At 40.0% G+C, this 17541-nt stretch overlaps 1 protein-coding gene across 1 annotated transcript; it reads right to left on the reverse strand.

Annotated features, from left to right (window-relative positions):
- Positions 1-462: 462 nt before the first annotated feature.
- lig4 (ligase IV, DNA, ATP-dependent) lies at positions 463-11512 on the reverse strand. Its single transcript, XM_072373905.1, has 3 exons — positions 11440-11512; positions 6637-8707; positions 463-1573 (listed from the first exon to the last, which is right to left on the reverse strand). Exons 2-3 carry the CDS (start codon positions 8697-8699, stop codon positions 910-912), a joined length of 2727 nt encoding a protein of 908 aa, XP_072230006.1. The 5' UTR covers positions 8700-8707; positions 11440-11512; the 3' UTR covers positions 463-909.
- Positions 11513-17541: the final 6029 nt, after the last annotated feature.

Below are 17541 nucleotides of genomic sequence, written 5' to 3' on the forward strand. Positions count from 1 at the left end.
GTCTGGACTCTGACTGGACCATTGCAGCACCTTGATTCTTCTCTTTTTCCCACATTCTGCTGTAGATCTGCTGCTGTGTTTGGGATCTTTGTCCTGTTGATGAGCCAGTTTCAGCCCAGCTTTAGCTGTGGGACAGATGGCCTCACATCTGACTCTAGAATACTTTGGTATCCAGAGGAGTTCATGGTGGACTCAATGACTGCAAGGTGCCCAGGTCCTGTGGCTGCAGAACCAGCCCAGATCATCAGCCCTCCACCACCGTGCTTGACAGCTGGTATGAGGTGTTTGTGCTGATCTGCTGTGTTTGGTTTCCTAGTTTTTCACACACTGCTTCTGCATTTTGGTTCAGTTTATATCAAACAAGTGGAATATCTCACGTGTTTTTATTCATCTGAGGTTGGATTGAACTAATTTTAAGTTATGTTAAAAAAAAACATAATTTTCTTTTGTCCTGACAAATAAAACCTTCAAAGTGAAAGAAGAAGTCTTTAATATTAACTTTACAATAATAGGTAATAGGTTTATAAAAGCTTGAGCTGTACAATGGAAAATGTTACTGCTTCTGCTCCACCTTAGAAAGTAATTTCCTCTCAATCTGTCTTATCTATTTTTGATGCTAAAAGAATTATTTTTGCAGAAAATGTTCATTAATTTTTAAAAGTAGAATAGCTTAAATTCTTATAATACAACTCTAGTTACATAAAACAAAATAAAATCATTGTGATTTTACAGCAGCCCAGAGAATTAAAACCAATAAAAATCTTTTGTCGATCGTTAGGAAAGTTATTGTATGAAAACCTTGAGAAGTGACTTTCATTAAGTTTACCATCTTCTACCTTAATTTTCACCTTTACTATCATTAGAAATGCATTAAAACACTAAAAGGGGCCTGGTCTTCACCAGGAACCTTTAAACCCAGTAGTCAGTGTCGTCCATCAGATGCCCTGCTTTGATCGAATCAGTCACCCACGAGTCTCTTACAATCTTAAACTTCTTCCTGAAGCAGCGCCTCAGAGTCCTCAGACCCAGAAGTCTCGTCTCCTCCTCGATAATAACGTGTGAAACTCCCTCCTCCAGCGCCTGCACCACCGTGCCTCCATGGTAGCGAAACTCCAGCGCCCTGATGCCCAGACAGGAGGCAGCTAAGGCACTCTTCGGGTCTCCAATGTCAGCAAAGACGTCCACATAAGCTGTGAAGGCTCTGAACATGCTTGTAGGAAGTGTGTCCCAGCTGTAACGCTCCTCCACCGCCGCCGCCGCCGCCGCAGCCTCCGGGTCACCGATCCGGGCGAACACCTCCCGCAGCTGCTGCTCGTCGGTGTCCACAAAGTAGCTGTCGCCGTAGCTGTCGTACTCCTTGGCGAAGTGTTCTCTGGTTGAGGGCGACATGTGGATCATGTGGCGTGGTTGCCATGGCACCACTTCCTTCTGGTCCAGGCACTGCAGCAGCCAGGAGGCCCAGACGACATCGTGCTGGTTCGATGAAATCAGATTCTTCACGCGCATGTTCTCCACGCCGGCAATCACGCAGTAAGTGTCCCGTCCCGGGTTCTGAACCACGAAGCCTCCACACCTGGCATGGAAATGACACCATGAAGCACTCATTTGTGATAGGCTGCTTTCAACAACCCCAGAACGCCGTTTAAGATAATTAACACTGTGAAATCCAGCCTAAACTCTATGTGAAATCTATGTAACTCTATGTGAAATCCAGCCTAAACTCTATGTGAAATCCAGCCTAAACTCTATGTAAAATCCAGCCTAAACTCTATGTGAAATCCAGCCTAAACTCTATGTAAAATCCAGCCTAAACTCTATGTAAAATCCAGCCTAAACTCTATGTGAAATCCAGCCTAAACTCTATGTGAAATCCAGCCTAAACTCTATGTGAAATCCAGCCTAAACTCTATCTAAAATCCAGCCTAAACTCTATGTAAAATCCAGCCTAAACTCTATGTAAAATCTATGTAACTCTATGTAAAATCCAGCCTAAACTCTATCTAAAATCCAGCCTAAACTCTATGTAAAATCCAGCCTAAACTCTATGTAAAATCCAGCCTAAACTCTATGTAAAATCCAGCCTAAACTCTATGTAAAATCCAGCCTAAACTCTATGTGAAATCCAGCCTAAACTCTATGTAAAATCCAGCCTAAACTCTATGTGAAATCCAGCCTAAACTCTATGTAAAATCCAGCCTAAACTCTATGTGAAATCCAGCCTAAACTCTATGTGAAATCCAGCCTAAACTCTATGTAAAATCCAGCCTAAACTCTATCTAAAATCCAGCCTAAACTCTATGTGAAATCCAGCCTAAACTCTATGTGAAATCCAGCCTAAACTCTATGTAAAATCCAGCCTAAACTCTATGTAAAATCCAGCCTAAACTCTATGTGAAATCCAGCCTAAACTCTATCTAAAATCCAGCCTAAACTCTATGTAAAATCCAGCCTAAACTCTATGTGAAATCCAGCCTAAACTCTATGTGAAATCTATGTAACTCTATGTAAAATCCAGCCTAAACTCTATGTGAAATCCAGCCTAAACTCTATGTGAAATCTATGTAACTCTATGTAAAATCCAGCCTAAACTCTATGTAAAATCCAGCCTAAACTCTATGTAAAATCCAGCCTAAACTCTATGTGAAATCCAGCCTAAACTCTATGTGAAATCCAGCCTAAACTCTATGTAAAATCCAGCCTAAACTCTATGTGAAATCCAGCCTAAACTCTATGTGAAATCCAGCCTAAACTCTATGTAAAATCCAGCCTAAACTCTATGTGAAATCCAGCCTAAACTCTATGTAAAATCCAGCCTAAACTCTATCTAAAATCCAGCCTAAACTCTATGTAAAATCCAGCCTAAACTCTATGTGAAATCCAGCCTAAACTCTATGTGAAATCCAGCCTAAACTCTATGTAAAATCCAGCCTAAACTCTATGTGAAATCCAGCCTAAACTCTATCTAAAATCCAGCCTAAACTCTATGTAAAATCCAGCCTAAACTCTATGTAAAATCCAGCCTAAACTCTATGTAAAATCTATGTAACTCTATGTAAAATCCAGCCTAAACTCTATATAAAATCCAGCCTAAACTCTATGTAACTCTATGTAAAATCCAGCCTAAACTCTATATAAAATCCAGCCTAAACTCTATGTAACTCTATGTAAAATCCAGCCTAAACTCTATGTAAAATCCAGCCTAAACTCTATGTAAAATCCAGCCTAAACTCTATGTGAAATCTATGTAACTCTATGTAAAATCCAGCCTAAACTCTATGTGAAATCCAGCCTAAACTCTATGTGAAATCTATGTAACTCTATGTAAAATCCAGCCTAAACTCTATGTAAAATCTATGTAACTCTATGTAAAATCCAGCCTAAACTCTATGTGAAATCTATGTAACTCTATGTAAAATCCAGCCTAAACTCTATGTAAAATCTATGTAACTCTATGTAAAATCCAGCCTAAACTCTATGTGAAATCTATGTAACTCTATGTAAAATCCAGCCTAAACTCTATGTAAAATCCAGCCTAAACTCTATGTGAAATCCAGCCTAAACTCTATGTAAAATCCAGCCTAAACTCTATGTGAAATCCAGCCTAAACTCTATGTAAAATCCAGCCTAAACTCTATGTAAAATCCAGCCTAAACTCTATGTAAAATCCAGCCTAAACTCTATGTGAAATCCAGCCTAAACTCTATGTAAAATCCAGCCTAAACTCTATGTAAAATCCAGCCTAAACTCTATGTAAAATCCAGCCTAAACTCTATGTAAAATCCAGCCTAAACTCTATGTGAAATCCAGCCTAAACTCTATCTAAAATCCAGCCTAAACTCTATGTAAAATCCAGCCTAAACTCTATGTAAAATCCAGCCTAAACTCTATGTAAAATCTATGTAACTCTATGTAAAATCCAGCCTAAACTCTATCTAAAATCCAGCCTAAACTCTATGTAAAATCCAGCCTAAACTCTATGTAAAATCCAGCCTAAACTCTATGTAAAATCTATGTAACTCTATGTAAAATCCAGCCTAAACTCTATGTAAAATCCAGCCTAAACTCTATGTAAAATCCAGCCTAAACTCTATGTAAAATCTATGTAACTCTATGTAAAATCCAGCCTAAACTCTATATAAAATCCAGCCTAAACTCTATGTAACTCTATGTAAAATCCAGCCTAAACTCTATATAAAATCCAGCCTAAACTCTATGTAACTCTATGTAAAATCCAGCCTAAACTCTATGTGAAATCTATGTAACTCTATGTAAAATCCAGCCAAAACTCTATGTGAAATCCAGCCTAAACTCTATGTGAAATCTATGTAACTCTATGTAAAATCCAGCCTAAACTCTATGTGAAATCTATGTAACTCTATGTAAAATCCAGCCTAAACTCTATGTAAAATCCAGCCTAAACTCTATGTGAAATCCAGCCTAAACTCTATGTAAAATCCAGCCTAAACTCTATGTAAAATCCAGCCTAAATTCTATGTAAAATCCAGCCTAAACTCTATGTAAAATCCAGCCTAAACTCTATGTAAAATCCAGCCTAAACTCTATGTGAAATCCAGCCTAAACTCTATGTGAAATCCAGCCTAAACTCTATGTGAAATCCAGCCTAAACTCTATGTGAAATCCAGCCTAAACTCTATCTAAAATCCAGCCTAAACTCTATGTAAAATCCAGCCTAAACTCTATGTTAAATCCAGCCTAAACTCTATGTAAAATCCAGCCTAAACTCTATGTAAAATCTATGTAACTCTATGTAAAATCCAGCCTAAACTCTATGTAAAATCCAGCCTAAACTCTATGTAAAATCCAGCCTAATCTCTATGTAAAATCTATGTAACTCTATGTAAAATCCAGCCTAAACTCTATGTAAAATCCAGCCTAAACTCTATGTAAAATCCAGCCTAAACTCTATGTAAAATCCAGCCTAAACTCTATGTAAAATCCAGCCTAAACTCTATGTGAAATCCAGCCTAAACTCTATGTAAAATCCAGCCTAAACTCTATGTGAAATCCAGCCTAAACTCTATATAAAATCCAGCCTAAACTCTATGTAAAATCCATGTAACTCTATGTAAAAAACACTGCTATGTAAAATCCATTTTAATTCTGCCTCTTAACAGGTTTTACAGATGTTTCTCCCAAAGATAGAAGAAAAAAAAAGTATTCCCCTCAATGTCAGCTGTTATCTTAAAGAATGTAATTTGTCTGTAATTTGTTTCTTTTTGCTAAAGAAAACTCATTTTGGAGCCCTTATCTTAAAGCAACCAGAGACCGATCCAAACTGACTTTCTTATCTAAGGTTCTGGAGAAAATCATCTCTGCACCGTTGAAATAATTCATCAATTCCAAGTGTTTTTAGAGGCTTCAAGTGTGGTCATGTGACCAGTGGCCTCCAGCTGAGTGTAAACCTTTTCAGTATTTGAATAGATTTCATGTTTTTTTTAAAGCTTTTACCTATAACGTTACACCAGGAGTGGACCACATGACTATTTCAGCGCTTAAAGTCCATTTATAGTGATAAAAAACCAGACTCTGCCCTTTCCTCAGTTCTGTAAAACATGTTCACATCTTTCTGGTCCAAACGTTTGTAAATTATTGGACTTCTATTCACCAGAGGGCCCAAGAGCTCAGCCATCGGGAACATCTGGAGCGCCTCAGTGTGGGGTGAGCTGCCTGAAAGCGTGGGGGGTGAAAAGCGTGATGTCACAGTACAGATGAAAAGTTGTGGGTCAGGATATTCAAGATGAGCCACAAAGCAAAAGGTAGGGCATAAAAATGCAACAGTGCACGACAGTAATGTCTTTTTCTGTCGTGGTCTGTGAAACTGCATCACAGACTAGATAAAAGATGTCATGGTGGACTCCTGTTAACTACTTAGTTGCCCAGTTTGTTGGGCAGGTTACTCCAGTGGTCTTATGAAGGGGATTTGTGTAAATTCTTGTGTTTGTTGGAAGAATAATGGACTCCCTGGTGCAGGAGTGCAGTCCTCCGCCGTTGCCCACAGGTGATGTGGTCCTGGTAGCTATTAATCCTCCCCGGTTTACCTTTCACACCTGGATTCATATATTGTGGCGCATTATGTATATATTGGCGAGTTTGACCAATGTAAATGTCGATTTTGCTGGTTTTATCAACGTTTGTATTTAGGTGCTTCTGATTTAACTCCTGGGCACAGCATTATTCCTTTTTCATTTCTCTGTCGCGCACCATCGGCTTGTTGCTCATTGAAAGCGTCCAAAACCATCCATGCACACTGTAGGATACGTTGGATTCAATCAAACAACATGCATGTTTGCACTGCATGTCGGAGGTGATATTTTGGAGGTTAAAAACGATAGTTTTTACAGAGGCACCGTGTAGCTCAGCTGGCTGTACGCGAGGAGCTCCCTTTTCCTGTCTACTGCTGTCGAATAAAGGCCCAAAAACCACCACAGAGGGGTTGTTATTCAGCCCTAAGACCAGACCAAATAATCACTAATGCAGCTCTGCATCTACTCGCTCTGAAAATGAGTGATTGTCGACCAAATCCAATTATAAGACGATAATAAATCAGTGTTTAAAGCTCGTTTCCACCTCCTGGTGGAGTTTCCTCATTCTGATTTGGAGTTAAAAACACAATACCTGGCCACGCCCTTTTCCAGCTCAGACTTTGGGTGATCTTCAGTGCCATTCAGGATACAGAACTCCACGTCCTCAAACAGATCCGTCTCCTTGGAAACCCCGGACAGGTCCTGGGGCTTGAAGTGGTCGATGATGCCGACCACCTTCTTGGCTTTGCTCGGCAGTTTGCGCTTCTTCTTCTGCGGTTCGTGGTTGTCGATGTGAAGGTGCCGCGAGGCCAGTTTCCCAGACGCCTTGCTGCGGAACAGATCCAGCTCCGCCAGAGTCATGCACTGGTGCCAGTCCTTGTCTTCCCGGATCTTCTCAATTCTGGGGAAGCGCAGAGTGCAGCTGGTTTTATACATGTCGCTCCCCACAATCTCAGCAGCTTTAACCTGGATGATGACCGAGTTGCAGGGTTCAATGTAGACTTCTGGTTTCTCTGTCCCACACAGGATGGAGGCCGGCGGGTCGTTTTTTCGGTAGATCTTCCAGTGCTTGGCGAGCTTCAAGCCGAGGTCATACAACTCTTTCATGGTGTAGCCAGAGCCAATGCGGCAGAAGGAGTGGAAAACCGAAGGCTTCTCACCAGGCTTTGGAACTTCAGCAACAGCACATAAGAAATGGGACATCATCCCCCCACGCCTCCCTTTTCCCCAGTAACCACCAACAATCAGCAGGTCGAGCTCATCCATCAAGCCATCCACATACTCTGGCTTTATCTTCAGCCAGCCCTCCCCCCGTTTGTCAGGCTTGTAGATGGACAAAGGATCCTTAACCATGATCCCCTCCTCCCTGGTGTCAATGGCGTCATTGAGAGCATTGACCACCTCCTGCATGGTTCTGGCTTCAGTCTTGGGCACCAGATGCATCCTGCCGCTGACCGGCGTGAAAACGGTCTGCAGAATCTCATCGCGCTTCTTCAGCGTTTCTTTGCCAAGCTTCTGGTTATTGACCAACAACACGTCAAACACGCAGAAGCACGTCTGTAACTCCGAGTCGTCCATCAGCCTCTTGATGTCGAATTTGCTCCCTTTCTGCATGAAGGTCTGCGCTTTCGGGTTGTACGCCATCATCTCGCCATCCAGGATGCAGCTCACCACGTGGCTTTTGAAAACATTGTGAATATGAGGGGTGAGGGACCCCTCCAGCGGTGAGCCACCAAACTGCTGCGTGTATTCAAAAGCATTGCGGCTGAAGTACTTGTACACGTCCCCGTCTTTGTGCAGCTGAATGCGCTCCCCGTCCAGCTTGGTCTCAATGTAAAAAGGGCTGTTGCCCATCTGCTTCTCCACACCGCGAATGTTAGCCACGGCTGCCAGCATGGGCTTGAAAGCAGAGAAAAGTCCGATGGAGACTTCACTTAGGGACACAGAAGGGTTGTGGAGCTGCTGGCACACCTTGTTGAGGTCCGTGTTGACATTGTAGAGCTCGGCAGCATCCGGATGGAAGACTTGCAGAACAGTTTCCTTGCTGATGCCGAGCTTCATGTCCTTCAGGATCATTCTAATGAGCCACTTCTGCTCGAGAGCGGAGCTCTGGGTAATGAGGTGCAGCAGACTCTTTTTCACGAGATCCTTCTGCTTACCGGCGTTATTGATAGCCACTGAGTCCAGGAAGTCATTGACCTCTTTGATGCTGAGCTTCCCTTCGCTGGTGCATCGCTTCTTCAGCACAAAGTACGCCATGCCGGCAAAGTCTCCAGCTTCTCCTTGGGATGTAGTCGGGGCGCGGTAGTTCAACAGCTTGTTGGCCTCTGAGCCATTCTTTGGGAGCCCCAGAACGTCGATGTAGAGTTTAGCTAACATGCTCTCTTTGATGCCGTACGCCATTCGCTCGCGTTCAAAAGGGGGGACGATGAGGCGGATGGCAGGATAGAAGGAGTCTGTGGTTTTTGGGTTGTCTTTGTGGAGGGCAGAGTGAAATTTCCGCCATGACTCGATGAAATCCCCGAGGATTTTAGATTTATCTGGACGAAGTTTAGACTTCTGGATTTTCTCCAAAGTGCTACACAAGTGAAGGAAAGGAACCTGAGCAGCAACGGTCGGCTCACCTGCTGCCTCGGGTTTGGAAGCTCCGTCCATGATGAAGCCTGTAAGACACAGTAAGGATAAGAAAATCAGCTGTTCGTCTAAAGTGTCTCTTTTTAATCCCATGTTTCCCACGCAGACTTCAGATCATTGTCTATTTTTATTTGTTGAGATCTAAGAGAATTACAAAATCAGTTTGCCAAAAGATTTTATCTGAAAGTTCAGTTCTTACAAACCAGAAGCCCTTCCCTTTGCTCTCTGCTGCCCCCTGCTGTATCATTTCATCAATTCCTTTGAAAAACAATTCCCAAATCACCATAAACAGTGGTGAAAAACATACAAACACACAGTTTTTAAACAAAACTGGTTTCTCAAATGTTAAAGACTTGAGGCTTTCCTTATTGAAGGTTGTTTATCTACATTTGGAGACACCAGTTTAACAATAACAAACACCTACTGATATCTTCAGAGTTCAAATGTCAGTGCAACCGTGTTGTGAGGCTTTCCAGCATCAAAACATATTCAATTATTGTATGGATTAACACATCAGGAAATGTGTATTACTACGGATCCCATGAATTTAGTCTGAAATGGGTATTGTCCACAGGATGATATTCACAACCTTTCTGAACAACCTCTGGAAAAAATATGTCACAAACACGCCTGGAGGATGTTAATTCATCCTTTTTATTTAGTAAAAAACACAAATATGTCTCAAAACTATTTAATTTAACACAAGCCTAAAAAATCTGGAGCCTTGTCATGGAACATAACATCTTCTATCTTGAATTTGAACTTTTCTGTCCATGTCGTTGAGTTGATTCGTCTTCCTGAAGGAAAGTCTGAACTCTCTTTGTTCTGTGATGTATTATCATCCTGGAAATGAGCTCAGCATCATCAAACCTCCTTCTGATTGATGACATTTAAAGAAAAAGTGTCTCAGAGTCCACCTGAACACTCACAGCAGAGGTGATGGCTGCCATCTCCTCTGGTCCTCTCCCTGACATCAGCCCATATCCTCAGTGATGCTGGAAATCAGCTGCTTTTCTTCAGTCACTCATCTTTCTATGTTTCATTGGACCAAACTAGAGCTCCAGCATCGTCTCCTTGGTGATTCATCTCTGAACATCACTTCCATCCAACCATCCACAGTCCGTGGCTGCTTCTCTTCAGCCGCTGGGAGCTGCTTTTCTTCTCTTTAGGTGTTACTGATGCTTCATATTTGGCTTTTCTGGATGGAAATCCCATTTCATTCCACTCGTTTCTTACAGTTTGCTCACAAACGTCTCCTGTTTCTTCCCACTGGTTTTTAACTTCTTTTGTTGTGCATATTTCCTATTTTCAGACAAATCGCTTCGAGTTTTCTATCCCGACTCTTTGACGTCTTCCTTCCTGCATGTTTCTCTTTTACAACCCTCCCATTTTGTTTGAGCTAAAAATCTTAAACTCAGCTGACCGAGCACCACAAACACCGATTGTCACACTCTCAGCTGAATTACCTTCTTTTCTCATGCTTTCAGCTGTTTCCTGTCAATTAGTGATGTGTCAGTCGCGAACGAGCCGATTCAAAGAGCCGGATCTTTTAAGTGAACGATGGGAGCCTTTTTTTTATTTTTTTACTTTTCGCTTTCAGAAAAGCGGGCGCTAGCTACGGCTGTCACATGCATGCTGTGCAGCCAATCATGTGAGGATTGACACGGATCATCAAGCAGGGAGGGGCGAGGGTAGCAGCGCTGAGAGGGTGACATGAGGAGGGGGAGGGAGAGGAGTATGGTGCAAAGATGAGAGAAAACAGAAAAAGAAGCAGTATTTGGATGCATTTTGACAATTGTGTCAATCGCTGTCCTATTTTAATTTCTATACTTAGGTTTTTATAGGCATTTTTTTGCTTTGTGTAGCAGAGTGGTTCTTCAAGCAAGTTAGAGAGTTACAAGGGATTTTACAACTGTAAATGCAATTGGCTACAGCAATTTATTGAAATTTAAGTGATATATGTGTTCAAATACAAATCACAAGTCAAAACAGCGCTAAATTTGGCTGAATTCTAAAAAGTATAAGTGCTAAAATGGAACCAAATCAGCGAAGCCAAATGATCCGGCTCACTAAAGAGAGCCGAAATTCCCATCATTACTGTCAATAAGACAGGTGTCACAGCTCTGGCAGCATCTTCTTTAACTGCTTCTTAATTTACCTACTTTTGTTTGTTTGAGGTCAGTTTGACAAAACCAGAATGTTCTGGTGGGAACAGAAAAGGTTTTGAGTAATATCTGAGACTTTAAAGAGTTGAATGAACTTCCCAGATGAGTGGCGCGTCTCTCATTTTTTGCCAGGGGTCGTATTTGAAGAGTCATAAATGCTCCAACATTTGTTCTTTGACGTCAGCTGCAGGTTACTGGCGCTCACAGCTGAGTCTTGGACATGTTCTGACATGTCTTCTACTTCGAGCACCAACACCACTTTAACTGCAGCACCGACTGACAAACTTACTCTGATACAAACCCAGCAAAACAGTCACATGGTGGAAAGTACTTCGTTAATACGGATGCATGAAGTCTAACCCATTTAAATGCTTTTTTGCTGTTTTATCTTTACATGGACTGACAAATTAAACTAATCTTTAAAATACTCGCAGTAGTTATAATCTGTTTTAAACGCAAAGTGCTGTTTACGCACAAGAAAACGAGAAATACGTCAAACGTTGACAAAAGTAGGAAGAGTTTTCCGTCCGGTCACTTTGAGAGACAACAAAGACCAACTTTCGCTAAAATTCTGAAATAATGTAGTTAGCTGTTACCTTGTTTCTTGGATTTTCTTGGAAAAGGTAATAAAAGCCGCCCCTGTCGGCTACATGTTAGAAGATCCGCAAACAAAACGTTCCCCCGGAAACGAGCGCAGATACTTTGTTCCGATGCGGTGTCATTTCGTTAAAACACGTTGTACTGTTCAAGTTTTATTTGTATTTCTCTGATTTAATTCGACTATATATATTTATTTAAAAGTGTTTTAATCTTTTTAGATATTTCATGACAGAAATCACAAACTTCACGTGTACTTCCTGCGCTTGTTGTTACGTTTGTCAAAGTCAAAGCGAACTTTATTGTCAATCAAGCTTTACAACAGTACATTGCAAGCAGACTGAAATTTCGTTTATCTAACTCCAAATGTGCACGAGTTAATATTTGACATACAACTGAGATATAACTGTATTGTATATATGTTTCAAGAGTCTATATATATGTATGTAAGTTATGTTTGTGTCAGCAGCAGAGGGCGGAAGTGAGACGCTTCAGTCATTGTTTACCATCCTCGGCCTGGAGCAACTGACTCACAAGTAAGCTGCTAGTAAATGATGAGAGTGCATAGTTACTTGCGACAAAAAGGCATTTATCATAACTATAATGATTATGTCAGACAATAATAATGCAGCACATCCAGCTGATAAAGTTTTGCATACAGCATATAAATGTGATGCATTAGAGAAGTTTGTGAACCTAAAAACCATGTGAACCACACAGTTTTGCCTTATGGTCGCTTGACATTTTTGTGGGCTTTTGATAGCATCTTTGCTGCCTTTAAACATGACTAAAAAACTCGTGTGAATGGCTGTACATGGAGATTTGTTTTTATGACAGTGGTGTTGTGGTGCCATGTTTCTCTTTCACATTTGTTTTGACTCACTCTATTAAGTGCTTACTTGATCAGTAATAAAATCTGAGCATTTCGCTGGAGACATCCTTCCCAGTCTAAAGTATTTAAGGCTTTTAAGATTCAAAATTCAAAGATTTATTTGTCACACTGTTCAATAAGCACGTCTTAACCTAAACAAACGTTTAAAAAGCCAAACAAACTGAGAATAATCTAATCTAAAAGGGAAAAAGTTAAGAACTTTCATTCAAAATAATAATGATCAATAATGTTTATTCCTTATAACACGTTAAATGACAAAGTGGTTTATTTCTGTGTTTTTCATCAATATCAGGCTAAAATCTGAACCACTTCAGGGCTTTCTGTCTGTAGATTGTAAGGTTGTGAATCTCCTTCAACCCCGAAAGTGAAAAGAAAAGATGACAATCAGCGCTTTCTATTTTATTCTTAAAGGGATCAGATTACATCTGCTGCATGAAACAGGTCACGAATCAACAATCATAGACACTTTTGCTGCCTGTTCCATTTGTTTGGAATAAGTGAATTTGTTGTTATTGGCATTATATGGTAAAGAGTAATCACTTAAAAGAAGTCACATCACTATCCATAACACAATATCTATGGTGGACAAAACAACAGGAAACTGGGGGTGTCGGATCTATGTACATCTATATCTATGTATTCTGTATGGAGATGTGAATAATTTCTCTTTCCTTCTCATGAAACTGATTATTTAAAGCCAGATGTGCACTTCTGGTAAATTAGCCTGTAATTTACATTTCTCATTATATATTGTAGGAAACAATTTGTCCAATAACATAAATGTTTTGACCCTGAACAATCAGTGTTTCCACTACTTCACCTTTACATACCCTAAATCAGTCTGTATTCCCAATTTAATCCAGTTTGTTCCATCCACCCATCTGTTTTCCATATCCTCTTAATACCTAAAACAGGGTGCCAGGTGGCGGGTGGCAGGTGGCAGGTGGCAGGTACGATCAAACTAATTCCAGTTTAGTTACAATAAATTCAGCTGATCCAGTTAATTCAGTAATGACCCAAATCAGTCCAATAAAGTTCAATTTAACAAAGTGTAATACAACCCAGTTGTAGATTACATACATAACATTACATAGATTAAAAATACAGTAAAACATCTTAAAATCTAATTCAGTCCAATTCAGTTAGATACAGTCCAATAAAATATTGTTACAATACATATCAAGCCAACTATTTCAAGTTAATTTTAATTGCATACAGCCCAGTTTAATCAAATTGATCCCAGTTTAATTCAAATAAATGCAGCCCAGTTGAATGTAACTATAATGGAATTCAGTCCAATTCATTCAGGTAAATATAGTCCAGGGTCATCAAATCATAATCCAATCCAATTCAATCTAATTTTTATTCTTAGTTCGGTACTAATGACTGCTTTTTTGTTTTTTAGATAAAAAAATTATAGTTCTGGGACCAATTTTACATCAGTGTCTGTTCAAAGTTAATTTGGATGTAACTTTATTCTTACTTCTTTACAAAAAAAGGCAATTCCACGTCCTTTTTGTGCAGTGTGCAAAGAAACGTGTAAATTAACACTTTTACAACTGAGAGGAATTTAAGAACATTTCAGTCGGAGCCAACATTTTATGTTCAAGTAAAATCTCAGATTACACATTGAGGTTTATTTGTTTGCTTTTTTCCAAATATATCCAGAAATATGAAACCAGTAAGAACTGGTTCTTATCTTGGAGATAGACGTAGATGTAAGTTCGAGCTGAAAAAATAAATGCAACGCTTTCGCTTCATCAACAACCCATATTTGGTGTTGTTGGTTGCTTCCGGTTGCCAGCAGGGGGCGATGTGTGTCCGTACAGGAGGAGACGGCAGCACAGAGTACTGTGTCGCACGTAGCCAGCGTTGTTTACCTTTCTCCCGCTGCTGCTGCAGTGGAGGACCCTGGGTGATGTGTGGGGAGGGAGGAGCATCATTGGAGCTACTATTTGCGCCAGCGTTGAACTCTGAGTTTGACACACAACGCAGTGCATTGGAAAGGAAAGCTGACAAACTGCCTGTGCGTGCTGTAAGTCTGTGTGTGTGCACGCCTGCACATATGGGTGATGTTGCGCAGGCTAGAGCAAAACAGTAAAGTGCTTGTCATGCAGCAGGCTGGGGGAGTTACATAAGCCCTGCTGGATGTGCTGCTGCACTGCAACGAGAAGCGACCTACAAGACAGTAAACAACTGACGTCACTGCTTCCGTGGCATGCATCAGCTCGCGATGGGGCTGAAAGGGAAGGGGAGGAGGGATGTTTATAGTGTGCAGTTGTAGGACTGTGGGAGATTTTGATGGAGGAACAGAGTGAGTACAGTCACAGAGTTGGAGTCCTGCAGTCAACCTGGCTGGTGATTAGCAGTGTGTCAGCCTCCTCATTCAGAGCAAGCTGTCAGTGCAGAGTCTTCCTGTCCCCTGCTGTGTGATGACACATTAGAAAGTGTGTTCACCCTAAAGCTTCCCATTGATTGTTTACACTAATTGTAAGTCTCCCTAAAGGAAAACACAGCACTAATCTGAATTTCATGCACCTGCACAGTAAATTTGCCATATTACCTTCACTTTACCTTCACTTTACCTTTACTTTACCTTCACTTTACCTTCACTTTACCTTCACTTTACCTTTACTTTACCTTTACTTTACCTTCACTTTACCTTTACTTTACCTTTACTTTACCTTTACTTTACCTTCACTTTACCTTTACTTTACCTTTACTTTACCTTCACTTTACCTTTACTTTACCTTTACTTTACCTTTACTTTACCTTTACTTTACCTTCACTTTACCTTTACTTTACCTTCACTTTACCTTTACTTTACCTTTACTTTACCTTTACTTTACCTTTACTTTACCTTCACTTTACCTTTACTTTACCTTCACTTTACCTTTACTTTACCTTTACTTTACCTTCACTTTACCTTTACTTTACCTTTACTTTACCTTCACTTTACCTTTACTTTACCTTCACTTTACCTTTACTTTACCTTTACTTTACCTTCACTTTACCTTTACTTTACCTTTACTTTACCTTCACTTTACCTTTACTTTACCTTCACTTTACCTTTACTTTACCTTTACTTTACCTTTACTTTACCTTTACTTTACCTTCACTTTACCTTTACTTTACCTTTACTTTACCTTCACTTTACCTTTACTTTACCTTTACTTTACCTTTACTTTACCTTCACTTTACCTTCACTTTACCTTTACTTTACCTTCACTTTACCTTCACTTTACCTTTACTTTACCTTTACTTTACCTTCACTTTACCTTTACTTTACCTTTACTTTACCTTTACTTTACCTTCACTTTACCTTTACTTTACCTTCACTTTACCTTCACTTTACCTTCACTTTACCTTTACTTTACCTTCACTTTACCTTTACTTTACCTTCACTTTACCTTTACTTTACCTTCACTTTACCTTCACTTTACCTTTACTTTACCTTTACTTTACCTTCACTTTACCTTTACTTTACCTTCACTTTACCTTCACTTTACCTTCACTTTACCTTTACTTTACCTTTACTTTACCTTCACTTTACCTTTACTTTACCTTTACTTTACCTTCACTTTACCTTTATTTTACCTTTACTTTACCTTCACTTTACCTTTACTTTACCTTCACTTTACCTTCACTTTACCTTTACTTTACCTTCACTTTACCTTCACTTTACCTTCACTTTACCTTCACTTTACCTTTACTTTACCTTCACTTTTACCTTCACTTTACCTTTACTTTACCTTTACTTTTCAGATGTTATCATCGAATAAATAAATCCCAGCACTGTTAAAATGTTCCACTTGTTTGTTTTTCGCTATCCTCATCTCAGTATTTGTCCAATGTGAGGCGATAACAACATAACAACTACAATTGTTACTGTAACTGCAATATAACCTTTGAGCGATAGGTTAATAACAATACTCCTCTTTTTTTTTTTTTCAACCACTCCATCCAGCGCCAGCTTGTTCTACACCAACCACATTGCACCTTTTAGGCTAATGCCAATTAAAACCCAAACAGAACTCAGTTGATATACTGTCAAATCTAGTAGAAATGTCAAATATTGCACTCTCTCCACCACTTTGGTCAGTATGAGTGAATGAAGCCACGAGGAAGCCTTGGCAGGGGTTTTCCACAGTTGTTACGAGCAGGACTTTTTTATAGGAAGCCCCGTATCTCTGTGCTTGTTCCGCTGGGACCACTTTCAGCATCATTTAAGGGGAGGAAACTGTGCTTATCCTGGAGTAAGTACTTCTAAATGGCACTGAAAACTAGCAAGTCACTGGTTACATTTAAAACAAGCGCCATTTTTAAAAAAACAAGCTGCTTGTCTCAAAACTTGTAATATAGACTGACAACAAATAGCTACAAGTTACATGTATTAATAACATTGCTTCAGTGCCGATGATCAGCTGAAGGTCCAGATGCATCTCTCAGGTCCTGTCAGGTCACAGCTGGATTTTTTCCTCTTTCTTAAGGACATCACTTTCAGATCCTGTTCATCTGCTGTAGATAGTTTTTTAGGCCTGACACTTCTTCTTTTGTCCTCCACTTGTCCAGTTTCCTCAAATGTTTTAAGGACACACTGCACACCATGCTGAGATATGCCAAGTTTTCAGCTAATAGCTCTTTGGGAATCACCTTGTTGCTGCAGAAATCCTATTTTCTGTCTGTCAAACTGTGTTTTCTTTGCTGTTTTTCATAGATGCAGCTAAAGAAATGGGAACAAATGATGTGTCTTTGTGACTAAAGTGCCTAAAGATCCAATTTAAAACTGGTTCTTTGCTCTTTGTCTGTGATGTGTAGACAAAACACTGGTTAATCCTTTGAGTTAGGAGCCTTTTTTTTATGCCTGAATGATTCATAGGTCATAGAGTTAAGTGGCTTAACAAAGAAAAAATTCCTCCCTCTGAAAATGGTCAGGTACAAAGAAAAACTTTGAGAGACCTTCAGAAAGCCCGGAGAACTGTTGCCTAAGACCACTTTAAAATATTACAAGAATGTCTGACTGCTTGGAAGAAAAATAGAAAGAAACAGATCAGATCAGGATTTTTGTCACAATACTGCAGTAAATAAAATATGTCAAAAAGGTAAAAAAAACTGCACAAAGTTTGCTGTCACTTTGAGCTGCTGTTTTCTCTGCGTTTCCTTGCTGGGGATCAGTAAAGACTTGAGTTGTTGATGTAACACGTAGCTG

Source organism: Leuresthes tenuis, unplaced genomic scaffold (assembly GCF_036924035.1).
Source record: "Leuresthes tenuis unplaced genomic scaffold, fLeuTen1.0.hap1 SCAF_1, whole genome shotgun sequence".
Taxonomy (NCBI): Eukaryota; Metazoa; Chordata; class Actinopteri; order Atheriniformes; family Atherinopsidae; genus Leuresthes; species Leuresthes tenuis.

What these genes read in the sequence shown, in the direction of transcription:
- lig4 (XM_072373905.1), bottom strand. Translation starts at nt 8,699, where the DNA reads ATGGACGGAGCTTCCAAACCCGAGGCAGCAGGTGAGCCGACCGTTGCT. An exon ending in CTGGAAAAGGGCGTGGCCAG is followed by an intron (nt 1,574 to 6,636) that starts GTATTGTGTTTT and finishes TTTCCATGCCAG; the next exon opens with GTGTGGAGGCTTCGTGGTTC.